This window comes from Schistocerca cancellata, chromosome 3, assembly GCF_023864275.1.
Source record: "Schistocerca cancellata isolate TAMUIC-IGC-003103 chromosome 3, iqSchCanc2.1, whole genome shotgun sequence".
Lineage (NCBI taxonomy): Eukaryota > Metazoa > Arthropoda > Insecta > Orthoptera > Acrididae > Schistocerca > Schistocerca cancellata.
In genome coordinates this window covers 266,432,101-266,444,593 of record NC_064628.1, presented here as the reverse complement: position 1 = coordinate 266,444,593, position 12,493 = coordinate 266,432,101, and the positions used below count along the sequence as shown (strand labels likewise).

General features: G+C 39.6%; 1 protein-coding gene across 1 annotated transcript in view; it reads left to right on the top strand.

Moving 5' to 3' along the window:
• Positions 1–12,493, top strand: part of LOC126174922 (cytosolic carboxypeptidase Nna1-like) — a 551,652-nt gene that overhangs the window by 52,197 nt on the left and 486,962 nt on the right. The window contains exon 2 of the mRNA XM_049921363.1: positions 4,889–5,064. Coding sequence (XP_049777320.1) covers positions 4,889–5,064 — 176 coding nt within the window. The remainder of the gene's footprint in view (positions 1–4,888; positions 5,065–12,493) is intronic.

Genomic DNA, 12,493 nt, shown 5'->3' with positions numbered 1-12,493 from the left:
CAGCATTCGCATGTTGAGCTGTTGGCGGGAAATGAATCTCATAATTGAAATGGGACAAGTAAAGAGCCCAACGCTGGAGGTGCAGCCTTGTCGGGAAGTGACGTTGATGGATGAAACAAGGAAATGAGTGGTTTGTGATCCGTAACAAGATGAAATTTTGAGCCATAGAGAAAAACACCAAACTTATGAAGAGCATAAATGATGGCCAAAGCTTCTTTCTCAATTTGAGAATACTTTTGTTGGGCATCCGTGAGCGTTTTGGAGGCATAAGCGATGGGTTGTTCCGAACCGTCAGAAAAACGGTGCGCAAGGACTGCACCGACCCCCTATTGATAGGCGTCTGTGGCAAGAACAAGATGTTGGCCAGGTCGATAAGTAGCCAGGCACGGGGCCTGTTTCAGCATAGTCTTTAATTTCCGGAAAGCCACGTCACGACGCGGACTAGTGAAAAGGCATGTTTTTATGCAACAGGCGATGCAACGGCTGAGCCACCGATGCCGCAGATGGTAAAAACTTGTGATAGTATGCTATTTTCCCCAAGAAGGCCTGCAGTTCCTTAACAGATGTAGGGCAAGGAAGGGCATCGATCGCAGAAACAGTGTGTTGAAGCGGACGAATACCATCCCGAGAGAGTTGAAACCCCAAGTACATGATAGATGCCTGAAAAAATTGTGATTTCTGAAGATTACACTTAAGACCGGCAGTCTGTAAGACATTAAAAAGTGTGCGGAGATTTTGAAGATGTTCTTCAGTGGTGGAGTCAGTGACAAAAATGTCATCCATGTAATTGATACACCCCGGGACAGGGAGCAATAATTGTTCCAAGAATCGCTGAAAGAGAGCCGGGGCGCTAGCAACCCCGAATGCAAGCGTTGGTATTGATAGAGGCCGAAAGGCGTGTTAAGGACCAGAAACTGCCGGGAAGCAGCGTCGAGAGGAAGTTGATGATAAGCTTCCGACAGATCAATTTTAGAAAAATACTGTCCTCCAGCGAGTTTAGTGAACAGTTCTTCAGGACGGGGCATAGGGTAAGTGTCGATGAGGCATTGAGCATTTACAGTGGCTTTGAAGTCGCCACAGAGACGAATATCACCATTGGGCTTAGCAACTACAACGACAGGAGAGGACCACTCACTGGAAGTGACAGGAAGCAAGACCCCTGAAGCAGTGAGACGATCCAACTCCCGTTCTACCCGATCACGAAGGGCCACAGGAATGGGCCGAGCCTGAAAAAACTTAGGCCGAACAGTGGGTTTGAGCTTGATATGAGCTTCAAAGTCATTTGCACGGCCTAACCCAGGAGAAAAAAGGGACGAAAATGTCGTTGACAAGGAATCCAGTTGAGCATAAGTAATAGCGTCAGAGACAATATTGACAGAGTCATCTATGGAGAACCCAAAAACGCGAAAGGCATCGAAACCAAAAAGATTTTCTGCGTTGCTCTGGTCGACCACAAATATGGGAACAGTGTGAACGATGGATTTGTAAGATACCTCAGCATTAAACTGTCTCAAGAGAGAAATCTTCTGTTTATTGTACGTCCGTAATTGCCCGCCAACTGAAGGGCACGTTGCCGAACTTCTTTGTCAGGCGCCGACTGGATAATAGCATCTCGTACCATGGAATCGGCATAGGATTCTTTGTGAACGTCAGTAACAAATTGACACTTTCGACTGAGGCCATGAAGTTCAGCAGCCCAAGCGTGATAGGACTGATTTGGTTGTTTTTGACAACGATAAAAGGCAACACGAGAGGCTACCACATGCGTTTGCTTTGAAAATAGACAGACAGAAGGGAGCACATTTCAGCAAAGGACAAAGACGCAGGATCCTTCAAAGGAGCCAATTGCGACAACAACCGATACATTTGAGGTGAAACCCAGGAAAGGAACAGAGACTTACATGGTTGTTCGTCCGTGACATGAAATGCTAAGAAGTGCTGTCGAAGACGTTTTTCATAATCAGGCCAGTCTTCCGCCATCTCGTCGTAAGGTGGAAAAGGAGGTACAGCCAACGACGAGAAACGCCCCGCATTTGACGCCGCGACGAAATCGCGAATCGCCACTGTTAGAAGCGTTTGCTGTTCAAGGAGATTTTGCAAGAGCTGCTCGACAGTAGCCATGGAACCCTGTGAGTCAACGGTGAAAAGGAAAAATCCACTACCTCGTCGCCAATTGTTAAATCTTCAAATTTAACACATATTTCGGACAACACAACAACACATATAAGTCACTGAGTAAGTTGACCTGTGTACAAGTCGGCATTCGATTAAACACTGAGTCTCAGTCTAGCAGCCGCTGCTTGGCTGGCTGCTTAGGTGGCGCAGCTGCTGCATGGCTGGCAGACAGCGCCACACGTAGAGGACGTGCGTAATTGCGCGGCGGCACTTTGAATAATTGGCGAGTCACAACATTAATATTTCTGATTTCAAATCTGCATCAAGTGTCTGTTTCCACATATTGCTTTCTGTTGCTAATGTATGATTTTATGCACTTGACTTCATGTCCACGGAAACCATAGTTTTCCAGTTTTTCAATAAGTGTAGTATGGGTGATTGTGTCAAACGCTTTAGACAAATCCAGAAACATAGCAGACACAGAGTTTCTTTTGTCTAATACATCTATAACAGATTCTGTGAGGTTTGAGATGGCGGTTTCTGTAGATTTCCCTTTTTGGAAACCATGTTATGCTGGAATCAGAATATTGTGTTTCTCCAGGAATGTGGTCAACCTACTATACATGAGCATCTCTAGTATTTTTGAGAAACCAGAGATTAAAGACATTGGGCTGTAGTTATTTGGATCATTTTTGTCTCCTTTCTTAAATATTGCTACCAGTTTGCTTACTTTTAATTTTTCTGGGAATACTCCTTCTGTAAAGTTTGCAATATCCAAAAGAGGTTTGTATTTGCCGTGTAGGTTTAATTTAGTACTACTGACATGGGCATGTGGAAAATATCAAATCCTAATTGTTTTCAATCAGTTATAAATTATGATTTTCATTCTGCATATAATGGACGTGTAGAAAAAATTTTGGAAATATGTTTTGCACATCCATGGGAATTATGTCACCCATTATTTAGAAACCTGCACCAGGCAGCAGTGTGCTCCCAGTGCATTTGAAAATCATCATGTTTAGCATATGCACAGCAAAGAAGAACTACTGAAGGATGGCCATGTTCATGAAACAAAAATTAAGATAATTTTATGCTCCCTACTCATTGTCTAAAATTGTAGGCTTGGACCCATTCCTCTCCAAAAAATTGGGATTAAAATATATCTGGAACAAAAAGAGAATTCTAAATAAGATGTTTCTGCATGATATTGGACTTGAGAGATGTTACTACTCAGAGGAGTTCATAATTGGTGAAATTTATCATTAATCTTATTAAGTAGACAATACAGTATTACATTAATGTTAAAATACTGCTACCACTCATCAGCTGCAGCCTCATACAAATGATTTGTCTCCTGTGTGCCAAAAATATGATTATGGAATTTTCTTTCAAGAAAATTTAATAGCTAAGATCCCTCTCAATGCTATTTATTCCTACTGAATGGCTTCAGCAGTTAAGACTGTAATTTTCTGATCTTTAAAAAACTTATTTTGTGCATCCTGTTAGATTATGACTGTATCACGCATGTCATGTTGGCATTATCGTGGATGGTATGTAGCACATTTCCCCCAGGTTTAGTAAAAGTAAAAACAGTTTGTCATAAATAAAAACAAAATAGTTAAAAAACATGTTGTCTATCTGGGGATGTCTACACATGTAACATAACACTGATGCTTGTGTGATGTTGAATTGCGTAACAGTAGACATCTGACACTTGTTTTTGTTTACATGATGAGTTAAATACATCATGAATGCACATTGTTTGAAGTACACAGTTCAACTTAATTGAACTATTTACATCGAAGACTGTGTATCCACAATGAGTTTTAAGCTGTGATGTAAATGTAAACAAGTGCACACATGTGCACTGATATAAGGAGAAGTTGTTTATGAAACAAACATTTTTTCTTAATATAATGGAATTGCATAAATAAAAAATCTAACCACCAAGTGGCAGCAGGACAACACACATATAAAAAAAGGTTTTACTTATGCAAACTTCTGGACCCAGTGCCTCCTTCAACCAGGAGAAGAGATGAAGGGGAAGGAAGATAAAATACTACTATCCCTTCACCTTCCCTGCCTCTTCCAGATTGCTGCTTCCATCCCACGTGATAGTTACATTCTGTCCCAAACTGCTGGACTTGATGGTCATGTGTGCATGAGGTGTGTTTGCCTGTGTGTATGAATAGTGTGTGTTTCTCTGTTTCTCTTTTGCTGATGAAGTTTGTGGCTGAAAGCTTTGTTTAAGTGTCTTTTAGGGAAATGCATTGATTAAATTTGAACTCAAAAGTTCCTGTTTTGTACTTTACTAAAATCTTTCACATTAGCAGTTAGAAAATCTGTCACTACTACAAGAAAGCTAACATCATTCTATTGACATTGCCTCATGCTAACAGTGACAAATTTTATTATGTTTTGGTAAGAAATATTTGTGATTCCCACACTGTTCCTCCAACAATAGTTCAGTCTCAGTTTGCGAGGGTAGTTTTTTCAAAGAAATAAATAGCAAATGCTGTATTATGGTTTCTAGCTTGAATCAAGGGTGCCAATAGAAGAGAAGGGCAAAAAAGATTAGTCACAAACTGCCTGTACCTCATAGTTTGTAGGCTGTTGGTTTTAGAAATCAAGGAAATGAGCATTTCAGTTTCAGAATTTAAAATGATGGTTCATTTTATTGTTTTGAAATACATGTTGTGATGTAAAGTAAGCCATTCCAAATGAAATTACATTTTAGTCATACTGAATAAATTCTGTTTTTAAAAATATATAGGAAGTTACCTCAGCAGCTTTCTACAGAACACTCTGAAATCAAATCAAGTGGAGATCAACACTGATAATAGGACTCTGCGTCCAGTTGCGAAGTTGAAGGAACCACGTGATCTGTTTGCCTTGCCTAAAGAATTAGACTGTCCACAGCAAGCTGCTCGCTGGCCAACTGAATGTCAGGTAAAATATGAGGAAAACCACAAAATTCCTATAGAGTTCTTTTGCGTCCTTCATTCTTTAACTTATATATTTAGAAATTGGTTAATCTGCAACAAACTCAGAAACAACAAGATTAAGTGTGTACATTTTTTGAACAATTCCTGTGTACCATTAGTTTGGTTGTTTTAATGATTCATGAATTTCATCTTTTGATTTTGTTTTTGTATGAAAATAGTTTATTGAACTATTTAAAATAGTTTTTTTTTACAACATTTGACCTCCCATGTAATATTTTTCACTTGATTATATGGAATGCAGATGAACAGTTGTAATTTGTTTTTACCATTCTTCACAAAATGGAAAAAATGTTGTATTCTATGACTATACTATCAAGAGTCATGGTTGGAATCAGCCAACTCACAAATACCTGGATGTAACACTTTGGAGGGATATGAAATACAATTATCACATAGATTCAGTTTTGGGCATAGCAGGTGGTAGAATTTGGTTTATTGGTAGAATACTAAGGAAGTGCAATCAGTCTACAAATCACTCATGCACTCATGCATTGCAACCCATCCTAGAATATTGCTCAAGTGTGTGGGACCCATACCTAATAGGACTATCAGGGGATGTTGAACATGTACAGAGGAGGGCAACATGAACAGTTACAGGTTTGTTTAATCTGTGGGAGAGTGTCACAGAGATACTGAAGGAACTGAACTGGCAGACTCTTGAAGACAGATGTAAACTATCGAGTCTCGGTCGGGCACACAGTTTTAATCTGCCAGGAAGTTTCATATCAGCGCACACTCCGCTGCAGAGTGAAAATCTCATTCTGGAAATATCCTGAGAAAGTCTGTTAACAAAGTTTCAAGAACTAGCTTTAAATTGTTACTCTAGGGATATACTACAAACCCCCTATGTATCGCTCACATAGGGATCATGAGGATAAGATTATAATAATTACTGCATTTACAGAGGATTGAAACAGTTATTCTTCCTCCATTTTTGGGTCATACCCTCTGCCATTCACTTCATGGTGGTTTGTCGAGTATAGATGTAGATGTAGATTTGGCACTGAGAAGTTTTCTACACAATTGTTGCAACAGTACCATAATGCTGCAATGTTTATTGAGTGTGATGGTGTTCTTCTTAGACTGTAAGCTTCAGTTCATAGCACATATGTGACCTCTTCTTCACAAATAATATATTCAAGTGGTAAAGTAATTGTTGCTTACTAATTTATTGTCTCCAGTAGATCAAGAATTCTGTCTGATCAAGTTTACAAATTAGAGACATCTATATCTGTACAGCTGCTCAGCAGTTCATACTTAAGTGCTGAATAGAGTGTTCTTCCAACCACCTTTAGACTATTTCCCTACTGTTCCACTCTGTAACATCTCACGGGGAAAATGAAACTCAAATCTTTCCATACAAGCTCAGATTTCTTTTATTTTATTCTTATTTTATTGTGATGATCATGTCTTGTTTTGTTGATTGACTGCAATAAAATATTTTCTCATTAAAAGGTGAAAGTTGGTGAAAGAAATTTTGTGAAGAGATCTCACCATAAATGAAAGGCGCCTTTGTTTTAATGATTGCTATCCCAACTCACTTTTCATATCCATGACATTCTCTCCCCTATTTCATGAAATATGAAAAGAGCTGCCCTTCTTTGGGCATTTTTGATGTCCTCCATCAATCCTATCTGGTAAGGATCTCATACCACTCAGCAATACTCTGGCAGAGGATGGACAAGCATAATGTAGGTATCATCATTAGTGACTGGCAGAAGTAAAGCTGTGAGAACTGGGCGTGAGTCGTGCTTCAGTAGCTCAGATGGTAGAGCACTTGCCCGCGAAAGGCAAAGGTCCCGAGTCTCGGTCGGGCACACAGTTTTAATCTGCCAAGAAGTTTCATATCAGCACACACTCCGCTGCAGAGTGAAAATCTCATTCTGGAAACATTCCCCAGGCTGTGGCTAAGCCATGTCTCCACAATATCCTTTCTTTCAGGAGTGCTAGTTCTGCAAGGTTCGCAGGAGAGCTTCTGTAAAGTTTGGAAGGTAGGAGACGAGATACTGGCAGAAGTAAAGTGAGTTGTGCTTCGGTTGCACAGATGGTAGAGCACTTGCCCGCAAAAGGCAAGGGTCCCGAGTTCGAGTCTCGGTCAGGCACACAGTTTTAATCTGCCAGGAAGTTTCATTAGTGACGGTGTTGCATCTTCTGAGTGCTCTGCCAATAAAATTCAGCATTTTGTTTGCCTTCCCCACAACATTATCTACATGATCATTACAATTTAAGTTGTTGTAATTTTAATTCCTAGGTATTTAGTTGAATTGACAGCCTTTAGATTTATTTGATTTATCATGTAACAGGAATCTAACAGATTTTTTTTAGTACTCATGTGCATGATCTCAAACTTTTCCTTATTGAGAGTCAATTCCTCTTTTCACACCATATGCATATGATGTCTATGTAATTTTGCAGTTGGTTTTGATCTTCTGATGACTTTTCTAGACAGTAAATGACAGCATTGTCTATGAACAATTTAAGAGGGCCGCCCAGATTGTCTCCTAAATTGTTTATAGATTGGGAACAGCCGAGTGCCTGTAACTTTTCCTTGGGAAATGGCAGGTATCACTTCTGTTTTACTTGATGACTTCCCATCCCTTATTACAAACTGTGACCTATCACATCATGAATTTAGTCACACAGCTGAGACAATATTCTCTATTTAATTTACTTGTTTGGCATATACAAAGGCAATCATTCTTATATTAAAAAACAAAGATGATGTGACTTACCAAACGAAAGTGCTGGCACGTCGATAGACACACAAACAAACACAAAAATACACACAAAATTCAAGCTTTCGCAACCAACGGTTGCCTCATCAGGAAAGAGGGAAGGAGAGGGAAAGATGAAAGGATGTGGGTTTTAAGGGAGAGGGTAAGGAGTCATTCCAATCCCGGTAGCGGAAAGACTTACCTTAGGGGGAAAAAAGGATGGGTATACACTCGCACACACACACATATCCATCCACACATAGAGAGATCTCTGCCCAAACTCTTTGCCTCTGTATATGTCTGCTTGTGTCTGTATATGTGTGGATGGATATGAGTGTGTGTGCGAGTGTATACCCCTCTCCTTCCCTCTTTCCTGACGAGGTAACTGTTGGTTGCGAAAGCTAGAATTTTGTGTGTATGTTTGTGTTTGTTTGTGTGTCTATTGACCTGCCAGCGCTTTTGTTTGGTAAGTCTCATCATCTTTCTTATTAGATATATTTTTCCCATGTGGAATGTTTCCCTCATTATGTGCTTGTGTCTGTGTATATGGGGATGGATATGTGTGTGTGTGCGAGTGTATACCTGTCCTTTTTTCCCCCTAAGGTAAGTCTTTCCGCTCCCGGGATTGGAATGACTCCTTACCCTCTCCCTTAAAACCCACATCCTTTAGTCTTTCCCTCTCCTTCCCTCTTTCCTGATGAGGCAACAGTTTGTTGCGAAAGCTTGAATTTTGTGTGTATGTTTGTGTTTGTTTGTGTGTCTATCGACCTCCAGCGCTTTTGTTTGGTAAGTCTCATCATCTTTCTTTTATATATATATATTCGTGAAATGTTTTCTTCTATTATAACTATATATATATATATATATATATATATATATATATATATATATATATATATATATATATATATATATATATATATATATATATATCTTCGTGGAATGTTTCCTTCTATTATAACCATATATATATATATATATATATATATTAAAAACAGAGATTCCATATCTATATTAAAAACAGAGATTCCATGACTTACCAAACGGGAAAGCACTGGTAGATAGGCACAATAAAAAACACACAAACACACACACAAAATTTCGAGCTTTCACAACAAATGGTTGCTTCGTCAGGAAAGAGGGAAGGAGAGGGAAAGATGAAAGGATGTGGGTTTTAAGGGAGAGGGTAAGGAGTCATTCCAATCCCGGGAGCGGAAAAACTTTCCTTAGGGGGAAAAAAGGACAGGTATACACTCGCACACACACACACACACATATCGATCCACACATATACAGATACAAGCAGACATATTTAAAGACAAAGAGTTTGGGTAGAGATGTCAGTCGAGGCGGAAGTGCAGAGGCAAAGATGTTGTTGAATGACAGGTGAGGTATGAGTTGCGGCAACTTGAAATTAGCGGAGATTGAGGCCTGGGGGATAACGGGAAGTTGCCGCCACTCATACCTCACCTGTCATTCAACAACATCTTTGCCTCTGCACTTCCGCCTCGACTGACATCTCTGCCCAAACTCTTTGTCTTTAAATATGTCTGCTTGTGTCTGTATATGTGTGGATGGATATGTGTGTGTGTCCGAGTGTATACCTGTCCTTTTTTCCCCCTAAGGTAAGTCTTTCCGCTCCTGGGATTGGAATGACTCCTTACCCTCTCCCTTAAAACCCACATCCTTTCATCTTTCCCTCTCCTTCCCTCTTTCCTGATGAGGCAACCGTTGGTTGCGAAAGCTTGAATTTTGTGTGTATGTTTGTGTTTGTTTGTGTGTCTATCGATCTGCCAGCGCTTTTGTTTGGTAAGTCTCATCATCTTTCTTTTTATATATATATACCTAAAAACAAAGATGATGTGACTTACCAAATGAAAGTGCTGGCAGGTCGACAGACACACAAACGAACACAAACATACACACAAAATTCAAGCTTTCGCAACAAACTGTTGCCTCATCAGGAAAGAGGGAAGGAGAGGGAAAGACGAAAGGATGTGGGTTTTAAGGGAGAGAGTAAGGAGTCATTCCAGTCCCGGGAGCGGAAAGACTTACCTTAGGGGGAAAAAAGGACGGGTATACACTCGCACACACACACACATATCCATCCACACATATACAGACACAAGCAGACATATATATATATATGGATCTGTTTTTCATCATAGTAACTCTGATTTTCTCAGTCTTGACAAAATCAATGCCACACCATGCACTTATATATAGGATCTGTTTTTCATCATAGTAACTCTGATTTTCTCAGTCTTGACAAAATCAATGCCACACCATGCACTTGGCATCACTGCATCATATTTTGATTAAATAATCTTTCTTAAGTTTTTTCTGCATGTCACAACTGAGATAAATGTATTAGTTAAGAAGGGAGTACAAAATTGTGAAAATAATAAACTCTCCAGATTGAATGATTGAATGTTAGTGACTCTCCTAAAAGAGTGCAAAATTGAGTTTGGAGCACTGTAGATGGTATAAAACTGGTGCCTGGCAGTAGTGAGACCCCCCACCAGTGGTGTAAGTCATGGCAGTGAAGTGTTGCGTATGCATCACTCAGTTGTATGGAATCAACACAGTAAGATGGGTTGATGTGGAGACGTGACCTAATGGAAGAAAGGAGCCTTTGTGATTGGATGTGACCATGACTACACCATGAATGAAGTTGATTAATTTGTTGATATATCAACATGGACAGTCAAATGTGTCTACAATGAATGGTGTAACACATGCAGCCATGTGTCATGATGTAAGAACAGTGACTCTAGAAAGGTCATGACTGACAGGGACCAGAGATAAGGTTCATATCATGTCAGTGATGATCAGCTTCAAACCTTATTTGAGTTATTGCTGTCAGTCAATGCAGAGCCATCTCAATCAGTTTCTGGGTGAATATAACAAAGCAACCATTTTGCAGTGGACATTTGCACTGAGATACTTCACAAAAGGTCATTGATCATAGCAGCATGCAACGCTGCACTTGTTGAAGAGAACAAATAACTCAGAAACTGGACAGTAGCTAGTTGGAGGTGTGTAGTGTGGTCTAATTAGTAACAATTTTGCAAGGCATGTAATGCATCAGTGAACTAGCAAGGCATGTAACCCACAGTACATGAGGGTGTAGTTCATGCCAATGTGGTTATGCGAATATTTGGGGTCCATTCATTTAGGTTACTGTGAACATGAACTAGAATGTTTATTCAACATGGTTGGTTACTAAGTGTTGTTCTTCCTTCTATATCTTAGTGATGAATATGCTGTGGACACTCTCATATTTTAAGATGACAACCACTATCTTCACAGTGCTGCACACTTATGCTCCTGGTTTGATCAACACCGAGGCAACATGTCACACCTGGACTATCCTTCTGAATCACTGGATCTTAATCCTATAGAAAATTTCTGGAACTGTTTGTAAATGTAGCAGTCAGTATCCTCAGGATATGGTGGCTCTACAGGATTGAATCATCAATGAATAGCTTCAGTTGGATGTGGCATACTTGAAATTTGTGGACTCTTCCTCACTGAATTGTGGATGTTACCAAAGCTTGAGGTGGTGTTATATGATACTAGTATTATTTTTTGACTGGTATCCTTTTGCAGATTCCAGACTAAGATTCATCACATCTTCTAAGAAGATGTAATTCCATGAGGTTTTGATTCTGCAGTCTGATGACATTGACATCTTGCCACGAAATTTTAACTGACGACAGGCAGCCATCTGCAAGTCAGTTTCACACTGGACATTGCTGCTGCATGTTGCTAAGCTGATAGATAAAGTTAGTGTGATGGGGCATGTACTGAGGTCTTGGATGCATGACCAACCCAATAAAGTTCCGTAACCACTGCTGAATTGCTCCATGTGAGGTGTACAGGTGCATGTATAATGGTATTATTGCATGGGATCACTCTCTCAAATTGTGGATCCATGGAGTTAAAATCTGGTGGTCAAAGTGAAATGTTTTTATTTATGATTTGTGTTTCTTTTCGTGTTAAACTTCTGCAACTGTTGGTCTCTGGGAAGTGGAATTGCGTTCGGATTTGAAGTTGCAGGCATGTTTATTAAAAAATATGGGGCACAGCATTGTTATCTATTGGCAGTTTATTCTCACAAATCATATACTGTTCAATGATGCCAGATAGTAATTGTTCACAGCTTGTTTGTATATAAGGCCACAGTTGAAAGTTAACTAAATAACTTTGCTCGCCCACCATTGTCATTACATTAACTTATTTCTCTGCAGTTCTTATAGTATCCCTGCATCTTATATTTCACATCAGCTTTTGCCATTAAAATTAATGTATTCTGTCCTCTCACGAATTCACAGTTTGACTGACCTACAAGTAACTTACAACTGCTGGCAACTGAACTTCTGCTAATTGCTCTCGGCTCATGTCCCACTGTTTATAGCTGTGCCTTGTGGCAGGAATGCATCGTATCAGGGTTTTTGGTTGATGCCTTGAAATTGAATCTTAATTAATTATTAACTTTTGAATTATGGACAATTAAGCGAAACTAATCACTTTTCCATAAATATGGACAACTGGTCTACAAAGTTAACTTGGTTGCGTGTTCTTAGGTTCCAATTTTGACACATGTAATTTTGTAAGCTGAAGACATTATGGTAGCTTCAAATCTTGATGCCTTCT